Below are 24077 nucleotides of genomic sequence, written 5' to 3'. Positions count from 1 at the left end.
ATATACGGTCTATAGGCAGAACATTTCCCTGAATATGCTAAGGTAATGTGGTTATCATAGCGTCTATAATATACGGTCTATAGCCAGAACATTTCCCTGAATATGCTAAGGTAATGTGGTTATCGTAGCGTCTATAATATACGGTCTATAGCCAGAACATTTCTCTAAATATGCGAAAGTAATGTGGTTATCATAGCGTCTATAATATACGGTCTATAGCCAGAATATTTCCCTGACTACGCGAAGGTAATGTGGTTATCGTAGCGTCTATAATATACGGTCTATAGCCAGAACATTTCCCTGAATATGCTAAGGTAATGTGGTTATCGTAGCGTCTATAATATACGGTCTATAGCCAGAACATTTCCCTGAATATGCGAAGGTAATGTAGTGCTCGTAGCGTCTGTAATATACGGTCTATAGCCAGAACATTTCCCTGAATATGCTAAGGTAATGTGGTTATCGTAGCGTCTATAATATACGGTCTATAGCCAGAACATTTCCCTGAATATGCTAAGGTAATGTGGTGCTCGTAGCGTCTATAATATACGGTCTATAGCTAGAACATTTCCCTGAATATGCGAAGGTAATGTGGTGCTGGATGGCTGCTTTCAGGACAAAAAAACGATTAGATGTAAAAGCCTATTGTTGTTGTTGTTGTTGTCTCCAGACATCACTAGAGGAGTAGGGAAGAGTGATCGACTTTTCCATGATCCACTAACATGTCTCCACATCTGACGCAGTAGCGCTGATTCTGACCCACATGGCATGACGTCCTGCTTGATGTGGACAGCAACGAGGACCAGTCTGGGAAACGCTTTTATACACTTACTACTCAACAACAGAACATACATGTCTCAGTTACAAACAAGGTTCTTTACGGATAACAAAAAGTAAGTATTTCTTGCTGAATTGTAAAGCTAGCCGCTAGCTAGTTAGCTTGCTCGTTAGGGAGCTAAGTTGCTATCGAGCATGAAGGAGAAGTCTATGGGAGTGTTAGCCATGCTGTTGGTAACGGTAATCATATTGGATCCTTAGCAGGCCAGTTGCATTAAGGTGCTTTGATAATGATGATTTATTGAACTTAGTGTGGGTTAAGCTGACCAGGGAAGATTGTAAATATAAATCCTATGGGTTGCTATGTTTACTAGCCTAGCTGATAACTACAAGTTCAAAGTTAGCTAGCCAACTATCTATTTGTCTGTAAGCAGTGACTTAGTCATGTTAAATGATTGATATAGCATAACCTACCGACGTCGTCCCTCAGATATTCCGTAGATGACGTCCCATTCTCCATCCCTGCTGCCTCAGAGGTGCAGGAACTCAGCAACGTCATCAACAAGCTGCTGGAAGCAAAGAACGGTGAGATTAGATGTCAGAATGGTGCTTTTCTATTGGTTCTTCATTGGGGTTTAATGGCTGTTGGCATCCAGTATAATGTTGCATTACAGCCACCAACTGTAGCTACCTATATCTATTCCAACCGGGCCTTCTGAGGACCTCGCTGACTGCCTCCCCAGCTACTACACTGGAGGCTTGACTGCCTCCCCAGCTACTACACTGGAGGCTTGACTGCCTCCCCAGCTACTACACTGGAGGCTTGACTGCCTCCCCAGCTACTACACTGGAGGCTTGACTGCCTCCCCAGCTACTACACTGGAGGCTTGACTGCCTCCCCAGCTACTACACTGGAGGCTTTTCCTCCTGACGGCTTCACTAAATGGAAAGCTCCACCCCACCACATCTCAGCTGGACCTTTCTACACACTGACGCTACATGCCCAAAATTCTGGCACTAACCGGATAACTGTCCTAACATCACCCTATCAGGGAGAACCTCATGGCACAGCATCAGGGCCAGACTCTCCTCCCTCCAGCCACTATATAGTACAGCATCAGGGCCAGACTCTCCTCCCTCCAGCCACTATATAGCACAGTATCAGGGCCATACTCTCCTCCCTCCAGCCACCTCATAGCACAGCATCAAGGCCAGACTCTCCTCCCTCCAGCCACCTCATAGCACAGCATCAGGGCCAGACTCTCCTCCCTCCAGCCACTATATAACACAGCATCAGGGCCAGACTCTCTTCCCTCCAGCCACTATATAGCACAGCATCAGGGCCAGACTCTCCTCCCTCCAGCCACTATATAGCACAGCATCAGGGCCAGACTCTCCACCCTCCAGCCACCTCATAGCACAGCATCAGGGCCAGACTCTCCACCCTCCAGCCACCTCATAGCACAGCATCAGGGCCAGACTCTCCTCCCTCCAGCCACCTCATAGCACAGCATCAGGGCCAGACTCTCCTCCCTCCAGCCACCTCATAGCACAGCATCAGGGCCAGACTCTCCTCCCTCCAGCCACTATATAGCACAGCATCAGGGCCAGACTCTCCTCCCTCCAGCCACCTCATAGCACAGCATCAGGGCCAGACTCTCCTCCCTCCAGCCACCTCATGGCACAGCATCAGGGCCAGACTCTCCTCCCTCCAGCCACCTCATGGCACAGCATCAGGGCCAGACTCTCCTCCCTCCAGCCACTATATAGCACAGCATCAGGGCCAGACTCTCCTCCCTCCAGCCACTATATAGCACAGCATCATGGCCAGACTCTCCTCTCTCCAGCCACCTCATGGCACAGCATCAGGGCCAGACTCTCCTCCCTCCAGGCACTATATAGCACAGCATCAGGGCCAGACTCTCCTCCCTCCAGCCACCTCATAGCACAGCATCAGGGCCAGACTCTCCTCCCTCTAGCCACCTCATGGCACAGCATCAGGGCCAGACTCTCCTCCCTCTAGCCACCTCATGGCACAGCATCAGGGCCAGACTCTCCTCCCTCTAGCCACCACATAGCACAGCATCAGGGCCAGACTCTCCTCCCTCCAGCCACTATATAGCACAGCATCAGGGCCAGACTCTCCTCCCTCCAGCCACTATATAGCACAGCATCAGGGCCAGACTCTCCTCCCTCCAGCCACCTCATGGCACAGCATCAGGGCCAGACTCTCCTCCCTCCAGCCACCTCATGGCACAGCATCAGGGCCAGACTCTCCTCCCTCCAGCCACTATATAGCACAGCATCAGGGCCAGACTCTCCTCCCTCCAGCCACCTCATGGCACAGCATCAGGGCCAGACTCTCCTCCCTCCAGCCACCTCATGGCACAGCATCAGGGCCAGACTCCCCTCCCTCCAGCCACCTCATGGCACAGCATCAGGGCCAGACTCTCCTCCCTCCAGGTACTATATAGCACAGCATCAGGGCCAGACTCTCCTCCCTCCAGCCACCTCATAGCACAGCATCAGGGCCAGACTCTCCTCCCTCTAGCCACCTCATGGCACAGCATCAGGGCCAGACTCTCCTCCCTCTTGCCACCTCATGGCACAGCATCAGGGCCAGACTCTCCTCCCTCCAGCCACCACATAGCACAGCATCAGGGCCAGACTCTCCACCCTCCAGCCACTATATAGCACAGCATCATGGCCAGACTCTCCTCTCTCCAGCCACCTCATGGCACAGCATCAGGGCCAGACTCTCCACCCTCCAGCCACTATATAGCACAGCATCAGGGCCAGACTCTCCTCCCTCCAGCCACTATATAGCACAGCATCATGGCCAGACTCTCCTCTCTCCAGCCACCTCATGGCACAGCATCAGGGCCAGACTCTCCTCCCTCCAGGCACTATATAGCACAGCATCAGGGCCAGACTCTCCTCCCTCTAGCCACCTCATGGCACAGCATCAGGGCCAGACTCTCCTCCCTCTAGCCACCTCATGGCACAGCATCAGGGCCAGACTCTCCTCCCTCTAGCCACCTCATGGCACAGCATCAGGGCCAGACTCTCCTCCCTCTAGCCACCACATAGCACAGCATCAGGGCCAGACTCTCCTCCCTCCAGCCACTATATAGCACAGCATCATGGCCAGACTGTCCTCCCTCCAGCCACCTCATAGCACAGCATCAGGGCCAGACTCTCCTCCCTCCAGCCACCTCATAGCACAGCATCAGGGCCAGACTCTCCTCCCTCCAGCCACCTCATAGCACAGCATCAGGGCCAGACTCCTCCCTCCAGCCACCTGATAGCACAGCATCAGGGCCAGACTCTCCTCCCTCCAGCCACCTCATAGCACAGCATCAGGGCCAGACTCCTCCCTCCAGCCACCTGATAGCACAGCATCAGGGCCAGACTCTCCTCCCTCCAGCCACCTCATAGCACAGCATCAGGGCCAGACTCTCCTCCCTCCAGCCACCTCATAGCACAGCATCAGGGCCAGACTCTCCTCCCTCCAGCCACTATATAGCACAGCATCAGGGCCAGACTCCCCTCCCTCCAGCCACTACATAGCACAGCATCAGGGCCAGACTCTCCACCCTCCAGCCACCTCATAGCACAGCATCAGGGCCAGACTCTCCTCCCTCCAGCCACCTCATAGCACAGCATCAGGGCCAGACTCTCCTCCCTCTAGCCACCTCATAGCACAGCATCAGGGCCAGACTCTCCACTCTCCAGCCACTACATATATCGGAGGAGGTTGGTGGCACCTTAATTAGGGAGGACGGACTCGTGCTAATGGCTGGAGTGGAATGGTATGAAACACATGGTTTCCATGGTTGATGCCGTTCCATTGGCTCCGTTCCGGATGTTATTATGAGCCGTCCTCCCCTCAGTAGCCTCCACTGACATCAATCATAATGAATCCACTTCATGCTACCTTGACTGACTGCAGCTTTCCTAGCTTCTTCTCCACCCGCCCCGATACCACAGACGGACCATACAAAACCCTCAGGAGACATCTGAGCCCCCCAGGTCTATAGGAAGACGTGTGTTTACACTCAGGAGACATCTGAGCCCCCCAGGTCTATAGGAAGACGTGTCCACACTCAGGAGACATCTGAGAGCCCCAGGTCTATAGGAAGACGTGTCCACACTCAGGAGATATCTGAGCCCCCCAGGTCTATAGGAAGACGTGTGTTTACACTCAGGAGACATCTGAGAGCCCCAGGTCTATAGGAAGACGTGTCCACACTCAGGAGATATCTGAGCCCCCCAGGTCTATAGGAAGACGTGTGTTTACACTCAGGAGACATCTGAGAGCCCCAGGTCTATAGGAAGACGTGTGTTTACACTCAGGAGACCAATATTCCATGTCCACCCACTGCCAATGTCCACTCCATGTCTTATATGGCCTTTTGTCACATTACACACATTGTTTGTCCTTGTAACTATTATTCTCCAATTGAATTATTTCAGGACTGGTGCTGTCTTGGTTTGGCCTAGATCACTGATGAATGTATTAGCATCATATTGAGTGTCTCATCTTTGTGCTTTGTTGTTGTAGGGTCTCACAGCCAGATTGAGTTTGACTTCCTGGTGCAAGGTCAGTTCCTGCGGACATCGTTGTCAAATCACATGGAGGCTGAAGGCATCTCAACGGTGAGGAGGACCTCTGGACAGTAGGAGGACCTCTGGACAGTAGGAGGACCTCTGGACAGTAGGAGGACCTCTGGACAGTAGGGTTTACTAGGAGTACCTCTGGACAGTAGGGTTTACTAGGAGGACCTCTGGACAGTAGGAGGACCTCTGGACAGTAGGAGGACCTCTGGACAGTAGGGTTTACTAGGAGGACCTCTGGACAGTAGGAGGACCTCTGGACAGTAGGAGGACCTCTGGACTCTGGACAGTAGGAGGACCTCTGGACAGTAGGGTTTACTAGGAGGACCTCTGGACAGTAGGAGGACCTCTGGACAGTAGGATTTACTAGTAGGACCTCTGGACAGTAGGGTTTACTAGTAGGACCTCTGGACAGTAGGGTTTACTAGTAGGACCTCTGGACAGTAGGAGGACCTCTGGACAGTAGGAGGACCTCTGGACAGTAGGGTTTACTAGGAGGACCTCTGGACAGTAGGAGGACCTCTGGACAGTAGGATTTACTAGTAGGACCTCTGGACAGTAGGGTTTACTAGTAGGACCTCTGGACAGTAGGGTTTACTAGTAGGACCTCTGGACAGTAGGAGGACCTCTGGACAGTAGGAGGACCTCTGGACAGTAGGAGGACCTCTGGACAGTAGGGTTTACTAGGAGGACCTCTGGACAGTAGGGTTTACTAGGAGCCTGCTCAGTATGCCAATATGACTGGAAGCGTGTTTTGACTGTGTTACAGGAAGATGTGGTGGAGATAGAGTATGTGGAGAGGTTCACCGCTCCACAACCAGAGGAGTGTATGATGCATGATGACTGGATCAGTTCAGTGGAGGCAGACTCTGAATGGTAAGAGACCCTAACCCAGAGACCCTAACCCAGACTCTGAATAGTAAGAGACCCTAACCCAGAGACCCTAACCCAGACTCTGAATGGTAAGAGACCCTAACCCAGAGACCCTAACCCAGACTCTGAATGGTAAGAGACCCTAACCCAGAGACCCTAACCCAGACTCTGAATGGTAAGAGACCCTAACCCAGAGACCCTAACCCAGACTCTGAATGGTTGAGACCCTAACCCAGAGACCCTAACCCAGAGACCCTAACCCAGACTCTGAATGGTAAGAGACCCTAACCCAGAGACCCTAACCCAGACTCTGAATGGTTGAGACCCTAACCCAGAGACCCTAACCCAGAGACCCTAACCCAGACTGAATGGTAGAGACCCTAACCCAGAGACCCTAACCCAGACTGAATGGTAGAGACCCTAACCCAGAGACCCTAACCCAGACTCTGAATGGTAGAGACCTTAACCCAGAGACCCTAACCCAGACTCTGAATGGTTGAGACCCTAACCCAGAGACCCTAACCCAGACTCTGAATAGTAAGAGACCCTAACCCAGAGACCCTAACCCAGACTCTGAATGGTAAGAGACCCTAACCCAGAGACCCTAACCCAGACTCTGAATAGTAAGAGACCCTAACCCAGAGACCCTAACCCAGACTCTGAATGGTAAGAGACCCTAACCCAGAGACCCTAACCCAGACTCTGAATGGTTGAGACCCTAACCCAGAGACCCTAACCCAGAGACCCTAACCCAGACTCTGAATGGTAAGAGACCCTAACCCAGAGACCCTAACCCAGACTCTGAATGGTTGAGACCCTAACCCAGAGACCCTAACCCAGAGACCCTAACCCAGACTGAATGGTAGAGACCCTAACCCAGAGACCCTAACCCAGACTGAATGGTAGAGACCCTAACCCAGAGACCCTAACCCAGACTCTGAATGGTAGAGACCTTAACCCAGAGACCCTAACCCAGACTCTGAATGGTTGAGACCCTAACCCAGAGACCCTAACCCAGACTCTGAATAGTAAGAGACCCTAACCCAGAGACCCTAACCCAGACTCTGAATGGTAAGAGACCCTAACCCAGAGACCCTAACCCAGACTCTGAATAGTAAGAGACCCTAACCCAGAGACCCTAACCCAGACTCTGAATGGTAAGAGACCCTAACCCAGAGACCCTAACCCAGACTCTGAATGGTAAGAGACCCTAACCCAGAGACCCTAACCCAGACTCTGAATGGTAAGAGACCCTAACCCAGAGACCCTAACCCAGACTCTGAATGGTTGAGACCCTAACCCAGAGACCCTAACCCAGAGACCCTAACCCAGACTCTGAATGGTAAGAGACCCTAACCCAGAGACCCTAACCCAGACTCTGAATGGTTGAGACCCTAACCCAGAGACCCTAACCCAGAGACCCTAACCCAGACTGAATGGTAGAGACCCTAACCCAGAGACCCTAACCCAGACTGAATGGTAGAGACCCTAACCCAGAGACCCTAACCCAGACTCTGAATGGTAGAGACCTTAACCCAGAGACCCTAACCCAGACTCTGAATGGTTGAGACCCTAACCCAGAGACCCTAACCCAGACTCTGAATAGTAAGAGACCCTAACCCAGAGACCCTAACCCAGACTCTGAATGGTAAGAGACCCTAACCCAGAGACCCTAACCCAGACTCTGAATAGTAAGAGACCCTAACCCAGAGACCCTAACCCAGACTCTGAATGGTAAGAGACCCTAACCCAGAGACCCTAACCCAGACTCTGAATGGTAAGAGACCCTAACCCAGAGACCCTAACCCAGACTCTGAATGGTAAGAGACCCTAACCCAGAGACCCTAACCCAGACTCTGAATGGTTGAGACCCTAACCCAGAGACCCTAACCCAGAGACCCTAACCCAGACTCTGAATGGTAAGAGACCCTAACCCAGAGACCCTAACCCAGACTCTGAATGGTTGAGACCCTAACCCAGAGACCCTAACCCAGAGACCCTAACCCAGACTGAATGGTAGAGACCCTAACCCAGAGACCCTAACCCAGACTGAATGGTAGAGACCCTAACCCAGAGACCCTAACCCAGACTCTGAATGGTAGAGACCTTAACCCAGAGACCCTAACCCAGACTCTGAATGGTTGAGACCCTAACCCAGAGACCCTAACCCAGACTCTGAATAGTAAGAGACCCTAACCCAGAGACCCTAACCCAGACTCTGAATGGTAAGAGACCCTAACCCAGAGACCCTAACCCAGACTCTGAATAGTAAGAGACCCTAACCCAGAGACCCTAACCCAGACTCTGAATGGTAAGAGACCCTAACCCAGAGACCCTAACCCAGACTCTGAATGGTAAGAGACCCTAACCCAGAGACCCTAACCCAGACTCTGAATGGTAAGAGACCCTAACCCAGAGACCCTAACCCAGACTCTGAATGGTTGAGACCCTAACCCAGAGACCCTAACCCAGAGACCCTAACCCAGACTCTGAATGGTAAGAGACCCTAACCCAGAGACCCTAACCCAGACTCTGAATGGTTGAGACCCTAACCCAGAGACCCTAACCCAGAGACCCTAACCCAGACTGAATGGTAGAGACCCTAACCCAGAGACCCTAACCCAGACTGAATGGTAGAGACCCTAACCCAGAGACCCTAACCCAGACTCTGAATGGTAGAGACCTTAACCCAGAGACCCTAACCCAGACTCTGAATGGTTGAGACCCTAACCCAGAGACCCTAACCCAGACTCTGAATAGTAAGAGACCCTAACCCAGAGACCCTAACCCAGACTCTGAATGGTAAGAGACCCTAACCCAGAGACCCTAACCCAGACTCTGAATAGTAAGAGACCCTAACCCAGAGACCCTAACCCAGACTCTGAATGGTAAGAGACCCTAACCCAGAGACCCTAACCCAGACTCTGAATGGTAAGAGACCCTAACCCAGAGACCCTAACCCAGACTCTGAATGGTTGAGACCCTAACCCAGAGACCCTAACCCAGAGACCCTAACCCAGAGACCCTAACCCAGAGACCCTAACCCAGAGACCCTAACCCAGACTCTGAATGGTAAGAGACCCTAACCCAGAGACCCTAACCCAGACTCTGAATGGTTGAGACCCTAACCCAGAGACCCTAACCCAGACTGAATGGTAGAGACCCTAACCCAGAGACCCTAACCCAGACTGAATGGTAGAGACCCTAACCCAGAGACCCTAACCCAGACTCTGAATGGTAGAGACCTTAACCCAGAGACCCTAACCCAGACTCTGAATGGTTGAGACCCTAACCCAGAGACCCTAACCCAGACTCTGAATAGTAAGAGACCCTAACCCAGAGACCCTAACCCAGACTCTGAATGGTTGAGACCCTAACCCAGAGACCCTAACCCAGAGACCCTAACCCAGACTCTGAATGGTAAGAGACCCTAACCCAGAGACCCTAACCCAGACTCTGAATGGTTGAGACCCTAACCCAGAGACCCTAACCCAGAGACCCTAACCCAGACTGAATGGTAGAGACCCTAACCCAGAGACCCTAACCCAGACTGAATGGTAGAGACCCTAACCCAGAGACCCTAACCCAGACTCTGAATGGTAGAGACCTTAACCCAGAGACCCTAACCCAGACTCTGAATGGTTGAGACCCTAACCCAGAGACCCTAACCCAGACTTTGAATGGTAGAGACCCTAACCTAGAGACCCTAACCCAGAGACCCTAACCCAGACTGAATGGTTGAGACCCTAACCCAGAGACCCTAACCCAGAGACCCTAACCCAGAGACCCTAACCCAGACTCTGAATGGTTGAGACCCTAACCCAGAGACCCTAACGCAGAGACCCTAACCCAGACTCTGAATGGTAGAGACCCTAACCCAGAGACCCTAACCCAGACTCTGAATGGTTGAGACCCTAACCCAGAGACCCTAACCCAGACTCTGAATGGTAGAGACCCTAACCCAGAGACCCTAACCCAGAGACCCTAACCCAGAGACCCTAACCCAGACTCTGAATGGTAGAGACCCTAACCCAGACTCTGAATGGTAGAGACCCTAACCCAGACTCTGAATGGTATAGACCCTAACCCAGATACCCTAACCCAGAGACCCTATTTTAATGATGTCTGCTCCAGGATCCTGACGGGTTCCTATGATAAGACGGCCAAGATCTGGTCTCTGGAGGGCAAGGCTGTGATGACGGTGGCTGGACACACGGACGTGGTGAAGGACGTGGCCTGGGTCAAGAGAGGTGAGGGGGAGGGTCTGGGTCACTAGGAGCTGATTTGCTGGTGTTTTTACAATTGTTGATTATTTTTTAAGTTTGGGGGCCAAATAAAATCACCCACGGGCCAAATTCAGCCTGAGGGCCGCCCGTTGGGGAACCCTGGTCTTGATGGTCTCATCCTGACACCCCTATGTTTGTCTAGATGGCCTCATCCTGACACCCCTATGTTGTCTAGACGGTCTCATCCTGACACCCCTATGTTTGTCTTGATGGCCTCATCCTGACACCCCTATGTTTGTCTTGATGGTCTCATCCTGACACCCCTATGTTTGTCTAGATGGCCTCATCCTGACACCCCTATGTTTGTCTAGATGGTCTCATCCTGTCACCCCTATGTTTGCCTAGACGGTCTCATCCTGACACCCCTATGTTTGCCTAGATGGTCTCATCCTGACACCCCTATGTCTGCCTAGATGGTCTCATCCTGACACCCCTATGTCTGCCTAGATGGTCTCATCCTGACACCCCTATGTCTGCCTAGATGGTCTCATCCTGACACCCCTATGTTTGTCTAGATGGTCTCATCCTGACACCCCTATGTTTGCCTAGACGGTCTCATCCTGACACCCCTATGTTTGTCTAGATGGCCTGACCTCCCTGCTGCTCACGGCCTCTCTGGACCAAACCATTCTGGTGTGGGAGTGGAACTCTGAGAGGAACAAGCTGAAAGCTAGACACTGTTGCCGTGGACACGCTGGGAGCGTTGACACTATCGCCACGGATCCCACACGCACTAAGGTGAGAGGGGGGGAAGGATAAGACTGGGGGGGAAGGATAAGACTGGGGGGGAGATAAGACTGGGGGTGGAGAAGAAGGAGAAGACTGGGGGTGGAGAAGAAGGAGAAGACTGGGGGTGGAGAAGAAGGAGAAGACTGGGGGGTGGAGAAGAGGGAGAAGACTGGGGGTGGAGAAGAGGGAGAAGACTGGGGGTGGAGAAGAGGGAGAAGACTGGGGGTGGAGAAGAGGGAGAAGACTGGGGGTGGAGAAGAGGGAGAAGACTGGGGGTGGAGAAGAGGGAGAAGACTGGGGGTGGAGAAGAGGGAGAAGACTGGGGGTGGAGAAGAGGGAGAAGACTGGGGGTGGAGAAGAGGGAGAAGACTGGGGGTGGAGAAGAGGGAGAAGACTGGGGGTGGAGAAGAAGGAGAAGACTGGGGGTGGAGAAGAAGGAGAAGACTGGGGGTGGAGAAGAAGGAGAAGACTGGGGGTGGAGAAGAAGGAGAAGACTGGGGGTGGAGAAGAAGGAGAAGACTGGGGGTGGAGAAGAAGGAGAAGACTGGGGGTGGAGAAGAAGGAGAAGACTGGGGGTGGAGAAGACTGGGGGTGGAGAAGAAGGAGAAGACTGGGGGTGGAGAAGACTGGGGGTGGAGAAGACTGGGGGTGGAGAAGACTGGGGGTGGAGAAGACTGGGGGTGGAGAAGAAGGAGAAGACTGGGGGTGGAGAAGAAGGAGAAGACTGGGGGTGGAGAAGAAGGAGAAGACTGGGGGTGGAGAAGAAGGAGAAGACTGGGGGTGGAGAAGAAGGAGAAGACTGGGGGTGGAGAAGAAGGAGAAGACTGGGGGGTGGGAGAAGGAGAAGACTGGGGGGTGGGAGAAGGGGAAGACTGGGGGGTGTGGGAGAAGGAGAAGACTGGGGGGGAGAAGGAGAAGACTGGGGGTGGGAGGGGAGAAGACTGGGGGTGGGAGGGGGAGAAGACGGGGGGGAGGAGGAGAAGGGGAGAAGGAGAAGACTGGGGGGAGAAGGAGAAGACTGGGGGGTGGGAGGGGAGAAGACTGGGGTGGGAGGGGGAGAAGATGGGGGGAGGAGGAGAAGACTGGGGGTGGGAGAAAAAGAAGACTGGGGGGAAGAGAAGACTGGGGGGGGAGGAGGAGAAGACGGGGGTAAGAAGAAGACTGGGGGAGGAGAAGAAGACTGGGGGTGGGAGAAGGAGAAGACTGGGGGTGGGAGAAGGAGAAGACTGAAGGAGAAGACTGTGGGTGGGTGAAGGAGAAGACTGGGGGAGGAGGAGGAGGGGGAGGAGAAGACTGGGGGGAGGAGGAGAAGACTGGGGGGGAGGAGAAGGAGAAGACTGGGGAGAGGAGGAGAAGAATGGGGGAGGAGGAGAAGACTGGGGGTGGGAGAAGGAGAAGACTGGGTGGGAGAAGGAGAAGACTGGGGGTGGGAGAAGACTGGGGGTGGGAGGAGGAGACTGGGGGGGATGAGGAGAAGACTGGGGGGAGGAGGAGAAGAAGACTGGGGGGAGGAGGAGAAGACTGGGGGGAGGAGGAGGAGGAGGAGAAGACTGGGGGTGGGAGAAGGAGAAGACTGGGGGTGGGAGGAGGAGAAGACTGGGGGTGGGAGGAGGAGAAGACGGGGTGGGAGGAGGAGAAGACTGGGGGTGGGAGGAGGAGAAGACTGGGGGTGGGAGGAGGAGAAGACTGGGGGTGGGAGAAGGAGAAGACTGGGGGTGGGAGAAGGAGAAGACGGGGTGGGAGAAGGAGACTGGGGGTGGGAGAAGGAGAAGACGGGGTGGGAGAAGGAGGCTGGGGGTGGGAGAAGGAGAAGACTGGGGGTGGGAGGAGGAGAAGACTGGGGGTGGGAGGAGGAGAAGACTGGGGGTGGGAGAAGGAGAAGACTGGGGGTGGGAGAAGGAGAAGACTGGGGGTGGGAGAAGGAGAAGACTGGTGGGAGGAGGAGAAGACTGGGGGGATATGCAGTTGTCAACATCACTGCTCAGGAACTAATAGATGTATATGTGTCTACCTTCCTCTCAGTTCTGCAGTGGTTCCTGGGACAAGATGCTGAAGATCTGGTCAGCAGGTACAGTCCTATTGGACAACCTCTGGGTTGTTTGGGATGATAATGGAGTTAGATTAGTTTACAGCTCCATGTACAGTTGAAGGTGGAAGTTTACATACACTGAGGTTGGAGTCATTAAAACTTGTTTTTCAACCACTCCGCAAATTTCTTGTTAACAAACTATAGTTTTGGCAAGTCGGTTAGGACATCCACTTTGTGCATGACACAAGTAATTTTTCCAACAAATGTTTACAGAGAGATTATTTCACTTATAATCCACTGTATCACAATTCCAGTGGGTCAGAAGTTTACATACACTAAGTTGACTGTGCCTTTAAACAGCTTGGAAAATTCCAGAAAATGATCTCATGGCTTTAGAAGCTTCTGATAGGCTAATTGACATCGTTTGAGTCAATTGGAGGTGTACCTGTGGATGTATTTCAAAGCTTACCTTCAAACTCAGTGCCTCTTTGCTTGACATCATGGGAAAATCAAAAGAAATCAACCAAGACCTCAGAAAAAAGAATTGTAGTCCTCCACAAGTCTAGCTCGTCCTTGGGAGCAATTTACAAATGCCTGAAGGTACCACGTTCATCTGTACAAACAATAGTACGCAAGTATAAACACCATGAGACCACGCAGCCGTCATACCGCTCAGGAAGGAGACACGTTCTGTCTCCTAGAGATGAATGTACTTTGGTGTGAAAAGTGCAAATCAATCCCAGAACAACAGCAAAGGACCTTGTGAAGATTCTGGAGGAAACAGGTACAAAAGTATCTATATCCACAGTAAAACGGCGGTGGCAGCATCATGTTGTGGGGGTGCTTTGCTGCAGGTGGGACTGGTGCACTTCACAAATAGATGGTATCATGAGGATGGAAAATTATGTGGATATATTGAAGCAACATCTCAAGACATCAATCAGGAAGTTAAAGCTTGGTCGCGTACTTCCAAAGTTGTGGCAAAATGGCTTAAGGACAACAAAGTCAAGGTATTGGTGTGGCCATCACAAAGCCCTGACCTCAATCCTATAGAAAATTTGTGGGCAGAACTGAAAAAGCGTGTGCGAGCAAGGAGGCCTACAAACCTGACTCAGCTACACCAGCTCTGTCAGGAGGAATGGGACAAAATTCACCCAACTTATTGCGGGAAGCTTGTGGAAGGATACCCGAAACGCTTGACCCAAGTTAAACAATTTAAAGGCAACGCTACCAAATACTAATTGAGTGTATGTAAACTTCTGACCCACTGGGAATGTGATGAAAGAAATAAAAGCTGAAATAAATCATTCTCTCTACTATTATTCTGACATTTCACATTCTTAAAATAAAGTGGTGATCGTAACTGACCTCAGACAGGGAAATTTTACTAGGATTAAATGTCAGGAATTGTGAAAAACTGAGTTGAAATGTATTTGTCTCAGGTGTATGTAAACTTCCGACTTCAACTATATCTATAGTATCTATAGTGTCCATAGTATCCATGTTAACTATGTGTCTCCTGTGTTTCCCTGCTAACTGTTCTGTTGTCCTGCCAGTGGCCACAGAGGAAGAGGAGGAGGAAGAGGAGCCTCCCAGCAGACCCAGAAAGAAACAGAAGACTGAACAGCTGGGACTGACCAGGGTGAGGAGAGCAGCCTGACCCAGACTAACCCAGACTAGCCTAGACTGACCAGGATGAGGAGAGCAGCCTAACCCTTACATTAACCCAGACTGACCAGGGTGAGGAGAGCAGACTAACCCAGACTGACCCTTACATTAACCCAGACTGACCAGGGTGAGGAGAGCAGCCTAACCCTTACATTAACCCAGACTAACCCAAACTGACCAGGGTGAGGAGAGCAGCCTGACCCAGACTAACCTAGACTGACCAGGGTGAGGAGAACAGCCTAACCCTTACATTAGCCCAGACTGACCAGGGTGAGGAGAGCAGCCTAACCCAGACTAACCCAGACTGACCAGGGTGAGGAGAGCAGCCTAACCCTTACATTAACCCAGACTGACCAGGGTGAGGAGAGCAGACTAACCCTGACATTAACCCAGACTAACCCAGACTGACCAGGGTGAGGAGAGCAGCCTAACCCAGACTAACCCAGACTGACCAGGGTGAGGAGAGCAGCCTAACCCTTACATTAACCCAGACTGACCAGGGTGAGGAGAGCAGACTAACCCTGACATTAACCCAGACTAACCCAGACTGACCAGGGTGAGGAGAGCATGCTAACCCTTACATTAACCCAGACTGACCAGGGTGAGGAGTGTTAGGGGGATCCCTCGTGGTGTTATCCAGGGTTAGGGGGGATCCCTCGTGGTGTTATCCGGGGTTAGGGGGGGATCCCTCGCGGCGTTATCCGGGGTTAGGGGGGGATCCCTCGCGGCGTTATCCGGGGTTAGGGGGGATCCCTCGCGGCGTTATCCGGGGTTAGGGGGGATCATAGTATTAATCATCTTAACCAAACCCCATATACTACCCACCATCAGTTACATAATACAGTCTATCACAGTGCCATCCGTTTTGTCACCAAAGCCCCATATACTACCACCACTGCGACCTGTACATAGCCCATCTGTAAATAGCCCACCCAACTACCTCATCCCCATACTGTATTTATTTATTTATTTATCTATCTTGCTCCTTTGCACCCCAGTATATCTACTTGCTCATTCATCTTCTGCACATCTACCATTCCAGTGTTTAATTGCTATATTGTAATTACTTCACCACTATGGCCTATTTATTGCCTTAACTCCCTTATCTTATCTCATTTGCACTCACTGTATATAGACTTTTTTTTACTGTATTATTTACTGTATGTTTGTTTATTCCATGTGTAACTCTGTGTTGTTGTATGTGTCCCACTGCTTTGCTTTATCTTGGCCAGGTTGCAGTTGTAAATGAGAACTTGTTCTCAACTGGCCTACCTGGTTAAATAAAGGACTTGTTCTAAACTGGCCTACCTGGTTAAATAAAAAAACAAAAAATCTTCCTCTTCTAGACACCCCTCATGACATTGTCTGGTCACAACGAGGCGGTGTCGTCTGTCCTCTGGTTGGACAGCGAGGAGATCTGCAGTGCATCCTGGGACCACACCATCCGCCTCTGGGACGCCGAGACCGGAAGCGTGAAGACCACACTGGTGAGAGACTCTAACCCTAGACCACACTGGTGAGAGACTCTAACCCTAGACCACACTGGTGAGAGACTCCAACCCTAGACCACACTGGTGAGAGACTCCATAGACCACACTGGTGAGACACTCTAACCCTAGACCACACTGGTGAGAGACTCTAACCCTAGACTACCACACTGGTGAGAGACTCTAACCCTAGACCACACTGGTGAGAGACTCTATCCCTAGACTACCACACTGGTGAGAGACTCTAACCCTAGACCACACTGGTGAGAGACTCTAACCCTAGACCACACTGGTGAGAGACTCTATCCCTAGACTACCACACTGGTGAGAGACTCTATCCCTAGACTACCACACTGGTGAGAGACTCTAACCCTAGACCACACTGGTGAGAGACTCTAACCCTAGACCACACTGGTGAGAGACTCTAACCCTAGACCACCACACTGGTGAGAGACTCTAACCCTAGACTACCACACTGGTGAGAGACTCTAACCCTAGACCACACTGGTGAGAGACTCTATCCCTAGACCACACTGGTGAGAGACTCTAACCCTAGACCACACTGGTGAGAGACTCTATCCCTAGACCACACTGGTGAGAGACTCTAACCCTAGACCACACTGGTGAGAGACTCTATCCCTAGACCACACTGGTGAGAGACTCTATCCCTAGACCACACTGGTGAGAGACTCTAACCCTAGACCACACTGGTGAGAGACTCTAACCCTAGACTACCACACTGGTGAGAGACTCTAACCCTAGACCACACTGGTGAGAGACTCTATCCCTAGACCACACTGGTGAGAGACTCTATCCCTAGACCACACTGGTGAGAGACTCTATCCCTAGACCACACTGGTGAGACACTCTAACCCTAGACCACACTGGTGAGAGACTCTATCCCTAGACCACACTGGTGAGAGACTCTAACCCTAGACCACACTGGTGAGAGACTCTATCCCTAGACCACACTGGTGAGACTCTAACCCTAGACCACACTGGTGAGAGACTCTATCCCTAGACTACCACACTGGTGAGAGACTCTAACCCTAGACTACCACACTGGTGAGAGACTCTAACCCTAGACTACCACACTGGTGAGAGACTCTAACCCTAGACTACCACACTGGTGAGAGACTCTAACCCTAGACTACCACACTGGTGAGAGACTCTAACCCTAGACTACCACACTGGTGAGAGACTCTAACCCTAGACTACCACACTGGTGAGAGACTCTAACCCTAGACTACCACACTGGTGAGAGACTCTAACCCTAGACTACCACACTGGTGAGAGACTCTAACCCTAGACTACCACACTGGTGAGAGACTCTAACCCTAGACTACCACACTGGTGAGAGACTCTAACCCTAGACTACCACACTGGTGAGAGACTCTAACCCTAGACTACCACACTGGTGAGAGACTCTAACCCTAGACTACCACACTGGTGAGAGACTCTAACCCTAGACTACCACACTGGTGAGAGACTCTAACCCTAGACTACCACACTGGTGAGAGACTCTAACCCTAGACTACCACACTGGTGAGAGACTCTAACCCTAGACTACCACACTGGTGAGAGACTCTAACCCTAGACTACCACACTGGTGAGAGACTCTAACCCTAGACTACCACACTGGTGAGAGACTCTAACCCTAGACTACCACACTGGTGAGAGACTCTAACCCTAGACTACCACACTGGTGAGAGACTCTAACCCTAGACTACCACACTGGTGAGAGACTCTAACCCTAGACTACCACACTGGTGAGAGACTCTAACCCTAGACTACCACACTGGTGAGAGACTCTAACCCTAGACTACCACACTGGTGAGAGACTCTAACCCTAGACTACCACACTGGTGAGAGACTCTAACCCTAGACTACCACACTGGTGAGAGACTCTAACCCTAGACTACCACACTGGTGAGAGACTCTAACCCTAGACTACCACACTGGTGAGAGACTCTAACCCTAGACTACCACACTGGTGAGAGACTCTAACCCTAGACTACCACACTGGTGAGAGACTCTAACCCTAGACTACCACACTGGTGAGAGACTCTAACCCTAGACTACCACACTGGTGAGAGACTCTAACCCTAGACTACCACACTGGTGAGAGACTCTAACCCTAGACTACCACACTGGTGAGAGACTCTAACCCTAGACTACCACACTGGTGAGAGACTCTAACCCTAGACTACCACACTGGTGAGAGACTCTAACCCTAGACTACCACACTGGTGAGAGACTCTAACCCTAGACTATCACACTGGTGAGAGACTCTAACCCTAGACTACCACACTGGTGAGAGACTCTAACCCTAGACTACCACACTGGTGAGAGACTCTAACCCTAGACTACCACACTGGTGAGAGACTCTAACCCTAGACTATCACACTGGTGAGAGACTCTAACCCTAGACTACCACACTGGTGAGAGACTCTAACCCTAGACTACACCCCTCACAACCTCTTAGTTGATGACTGATTGGTTAATCTCTCCTTCTCTTCTTGTCTATAGACGGGCAGTAAGGTGTTCAACCACATCTCCTACTCTCCACTGTGTCGTCGCCTGGCTTCTGGCAGCACTGACAGACACGTCCGGCTGTGGGACCCTCGCTCCAAAGGTCACAACTAAATCAAACTTCATTTAAACATCTCCGTACACTTTCCACTGTACATTACAACATCTCTCTTACGTGAGTGTATTTGTGTTTTATTATTTATCCCCATTAGTTCCTGTCAAGGCAGCAGCTACTCTTCCTGGGGTTTATTATGGATCCCCATTAGTTCCTGCCAAGGCAGCAGCTACTCTTCCTGGGGTTTATTATGGATCCCCATTAGTTCCTGCCAAGGCAGCAGCTACTCTTCCTGGGGTTTATTATGGATCCCCATTAGTTCCTGCCAAGGCAGCAGCTACTCTTCCTGGGGTTTATTATGGATCCCCATTAGTTCCTGTCAAGGCAGCGGCTACTCTTCCTGGGGTTTATTATGGATCCCCATTAGTTCCTGCCAAGGCAGCAGCTACTCTTCCTGGGGTTTATTATGGATCCCCATTAGTTCCTGTCAAGGCAGCAGCTACTCTTCCTGGGGTTTATTATGGATCCCCATTAGTTCCTGCCAAGGCAGCAGCTACTCTTCCTGGGGTTTATTATGGATCCCCATTAGTTCCTGTCAAGGCAGCGGCTACTCTTCCTGGGGTTTATTATGGATCCCCATTAGTTCCTGCCAAGGCAGCAGCTACTCTTCCTGGGGTTTATTATGGATCCCCATTAGTTCCTGCCAAGACAGCAGCTACTCTTCCTGGGGTTTATTATGGATCTCCATTAGTTCCTGCCAAGGCAGCAGCTACTCTTCTTGGGGTCCAGCAACATTAAGGCAGTTATATACAATTTTAAATATTACATGACATTACATTTCATAACACTTTTCACACCACACTGTGCTCCCTCAGGCTACTACCACTACTCTACTACCACATCTACAATACATTTAGTGTGTTACCTCAGACCACATATCTACAATACATTTAGTGTGTTACCTCAGACCACTACTCTACTACCACATCTACAATACATTTAGTGTGTTACCTCAACCACTACTCTACTACCACATATCTACAATACATTTAGTGTGTTACCTCAGACCACATATCTACAATACATTTAGTGTGTTACCTCAGACCACTACTACCACATCTACAATACATTTAGTGTGTTACCTCAGACCACATATCTACAATACATTTAGTGTGTTACCTCAACCACTACTCTACTACCACATATCTACAATACATTTAGTGTGTTACCTCAGACCACATATCTACAATACATTTAGTGTGTTACCTCAGACCACATATCTACAATACATTTAGTGTGTTACCTCAGACCACTACTCTACTACCACATATCTACAATACAACACCCATGTGTATGTGTATTATTATCGTGTGTTTCTCTTCACAGTCTCCGCTGTTCCACAAGGTGTGTATTTATCTGTGTGTGTGTGTAGAGTGCGTGTGTTATCGTGTGTGTGTTTCTCTTCACAGTCCCTGCTGTTCCATAAGGTGTGTATTTATCTGTGTGTGTGTGTGTTTGTGTAGACGGGTCGCTGGTGTTGCTGTCTCTTACCTCTCACAGCGGCTGGGTCACAGCGGTGAAGTGGGCTCCTTCCCATGAGCACCAACTGGTGTCTGGTTCCCTCGACAACCTGGTCAAACTCTGGGACACCAGGAGGTCAGTATGCTGTAGGGGCTAGAGCCTGTAGGTGCTAGAGACTGTAGGGGTTAGAGGATGGGAGATGTTAAGGTAGAGGCTGGGGTGGTTGGGGCTAGAGGCTGTAGGGGCTAGAGGCTGTAGGGGCTAGAGGCTGTAGGGGCTAGAGGCTGTAGGGGCTAGAGGCTGTAGGGGCTAGAGGCTGTAGGGGCTAGAGGCTGGAGGGGCTGGAGGGGCTGGAGGCTGTGCTAGGGGTTAGAGTCTGGGAGATAGAGATGGAGCCTGGGGTGGTAGGGGTTAGAAGATGGGGTGCTAGGGGTTAGAGGCCGGGGTGCTAGGGGTTAGAGGCCGGGGTGCTAGGGGTTAGAGGCCGGGGTGCTAGGGGTTAGAGGCCGGGGTGCTAGGGGTTAGAGGCCGGGGGGCTAGAGGCTGTAGGGGGTTAGAGGCTGGGGTGCTTAGAGGCCGGGGGGTAGAGTCTGGTGTGGTAGGGGATCTAGTGTTTACAAAAGTGTGTTTGTGTTCCAGCTGCAAGGCCCCTTTGTATGATATGTCTGCCCATGAGGACAAGGTGCTCTGTGTGGACTGGACTGACAGCAGGGTGAGACACCAGCACACATCTAGCCTGTATTAACCTGGAGACACCAGCACACATCTAGCCTGTATTAACCTGGAGAGACACCAACACACATCTAGCCTGTATTAACCTGGAGACACCAGCACACATCTAGCCTGTATTAACCTGGAGACACCAACACACATCTATCCTGTATTAACCTGGAGACACCAACACACATCTAGCCTGTATTAACCTGGAGAGACACCAACAAACATCTAGCCTGTATTAACCTGGAGAGACACCAACACACATCTAGCCTGTATTAACCTGGAGACACCAGCACACATCTAGCCTGTATTAACCTGGAGACACCAACACACATCTATCCTGTATTAACCTGGAGACACCAACACACATCTAGCCTGTATTAACCTGGAGAGACACCAGCAAACATCTAGCCTGTATTAACCTGGAGAGACACCAGCACACATCTAGCCTGTATTAACCTGTATTTTGTTCACTGTTTTGTGTTCCCTCTGTCTCTGTTCCCTCTGTCTCTGTTCCCTCTGTCTCTGTTCCCTCTGTCTCTGTTCCCTCTGTCTCTGTTCCCTCTGTCTCTGTTCCCTCTGTCTCTGTTCCCTCTGTCTCTGTTCCCTCTGTCTCTGTTCCCTCTGTCTCTGTTCCCTCTGTCTCTGTTCCCTCTGTCTCTGTTCCCTCTGTCTCTGTTCCCTCTGTCTCTGTTCCCTCTGTCTCTTCCAACTGTTGTACCTCCTCTCCTCCTCTCCTCGTCTCCTCTCCTCCTCTCCTTGTCTCCTCTCCTCGTCTTCTCTCTTCGTCTCCTCGTCTCCTCTCCTCCTCTCCTTTTGCAGTTGATGTTGAGTGGAGGAGCTGACAACAAGCTGTACACATACAGATACACAGCCTGCGAGACAGACGCTGGAGCGTAGACGAGACAGAGGGGAGACAGACGCTGGAGCGTAGACGAGACAGACTGGAGACGGAGGGGAGACAGACGCTGGAGCGTAGGGGAGACAGAGGGGAGACAGACGCTGGAGCGTAGGGGAGACAGACGCTGGAGCGTAGACGAGACAGAGGGGAGACAGACGCTGGAGCGTAGACGAGACAGAGGGGAGACAGACGCTGGAGCGTAGACGAGACAGAGGGGAGACAGACGCTGGAGCGTAGACGAGACAGAGGGGAGACAGGCGCTGGAGCGTGAGACGAGACAGAGGGGAGACAGGCGCTGGAGCGTAGACGAGACAGAGGGGAGACAGGCGCTGGAGCGTAGACGAGACAGAGGGGAGACAGGCGCTGGAGCGTAGACGAGACAGAGGGGAGACAGACGCTGGAGCGTAGACGAGACAGAGGGGAGACAGACGCTGGAGCGTAGACGAGACAGAGGGGAGACAGACGCTGGAGCGTAGACGAGACAGAGGGGAGACAGACGCTGGAGCGTAGACGAGACAGAGGGGAGACAGACAGACGCTGGAGCGTAGACTAGACAGGGTGGAGACAGACAGACGCTGGAGCGTAGACTAGACAGGGTGGAGACAGACAGACGCTGGAGCGTAGACGAGACAGAGGGGAGACAGACAGACGCTGGAGCGTAGACGAGACAGAGGGGAGACAGACAGACGCTGGAGCGTAGACGAGACAGAGGGGAGACAGACAGACGCTGGAGCGTAGACGAGACAGAGGGGAGACAGACAGACGCTGGAGCGTAGACGAGACAGAGGGGAGACAGACAGACGCTGGAGCGTAGACGAGACAGAGGGGAGACAGACAGACGCTGGAGCGTAGACGAGACAGAGGGGAGACAGACAGACGCTGGAGCGTAGACGAGACAGAGGGGAGACAGACAGACGCTGGAGCGTAGACGAGACAGAGGGGAGACAGACAGACGCTGGAGCGTAGACGAGACAGAGGGGAGACAGACAGACGCTGGAGCGTAGACGAGACGGACTGGAGACGGACGGGAGAGGGACAGATATAGCACCTGTGTTTTTATTGGATGTTATTGAAATGCAGTATCCAGTCTGTGATTATTCTGAATTCTAATTGGTTTTGTTACTGTTTTTATTTCACTGATCTATTGCCTGTTAATTAAAGCCTTTCCTGATGTGGATGTGTGTGTTTATGAACTGCTACAGTTGGGTTGATCGAGGCTGTTCTTCATGATATGAGATGGTCTCCATTTAATACTGTGTATGTATGTAGCCACATCGTTTCCAGATTGAACTACTGTATTGAGAACCATCAGTGGCAGGTCTGGTCTCTATACTGCCCTCTCTGGGGATAATAGATACAGGTCTGTTCTCTCTACCTCCCCTTCTGGGCATAATAGATACAGGTCTGTTCTCTATACTGCCCCCTCTGGGGATAATAGATACAGGTCTGTTCTCTCTACTACCCCCTCTGGGGAAAATAGATACAGGTCTGTTCTCTAGACAGCCCTCTCTGGGGATAATAGATACAGGTCTGTTCTCTCTACTGCCCCCTCTGGGGATAATAGATACAGGTCTGTTCTCTCTACTGCCCCCTCTGGGGATAATAGATACAGGTCTGTTCTCTCTACTGCCCTCTCTGCGGATAATAGATACAGGCCTACTGTGTTCATAATGTGGTTTATCATTCCCACTGTCTGGTCTCTCTACTGCCCCCTCTGGGGATAATAGATACAGGTCTGTTCTCTCTACCTCCCCTTCTGGGCATAATAGATACAGGTCTGTTCTCTATACTGCCCCCTCTGGGGATAATAGATACAGGTCTGTTCTCTCTACTACCCCCTCTGGGGAAAATAGATACAGGTCTGTTCTCTAGACAGCCCTCTCTG

General features: G+C 51.5%; 1 protein-coding gene across 3 annotated transcripts; it reads left to right on the top strand.

The window, feature by feature from the left end:
* The first annotated feature begins 640 nt into the window (after positions 1-640).
* On the top strand, positions 641-22532 carry LOC106575933 (ribosome biogenesis protein wdr12-like). 3 transcript variants are annotated; one of them, XM_045699663.1, is made up of 14 exons: positions 641-893; positions 1268-1362; positions 5342-5436; positions 6164-6270; positions 10402-10517; positions 11137-11291; positions 13305-13350; positions 14868-14953; positions 16326-16466; positions 18996-19101; positions 20577-20709; positions 21214-21286; positions 22114-22202; positions 22305-22532. In XM_045699663.1, exons 1-13 carry the CDS (start codon positions 769-771, stop codon positions 22189-22191), a joined length of 1356 nt encoding a protein of 451 aa, XP_045555619.1. In that variant the 5' UTR covers positions 641-768; the 3' UTR covers positions 22192-22202; positions 22305-22532. The 3 variants fall into 3 exon arrangements, with proteins under 3 accessions (XP_045555619.1, XP_045555617.1, XP_045555620.1); XM_045699661.1 differs by having other exon boundaries at positions 22114-22476; XM_045699664.1 differs by lacking the exons at positions 641-893; positions 1268-1362; positions 5342-5436; positions 6164-6270 and adding an exon at positions 10070-10074 and having other exon boundaries at positions 22114-22477.
* The last annotated feature ends 1545 nt before the right edge of the window (positions 22533-24077 follow it).

This window comes from Salmo salar, chromosome ssa17 (genome assembly GCF_905237065.1).
Source record: "Salmo salar chromosome ssa17, Ssal_v3.1, whole genome shotgun sequence".
In the NCBI taxonomy this organism is placed as follows: Eukaryota; Metazoa; Chordata; class Actinopteri; order Salmoniformes; family Salmonidae; genus Salmo; species Salmo salar.
Note: the sequence above shows the minus strand (reverse complement) of the source record. Positions and strands in the feature narration are given on the sequence as shown.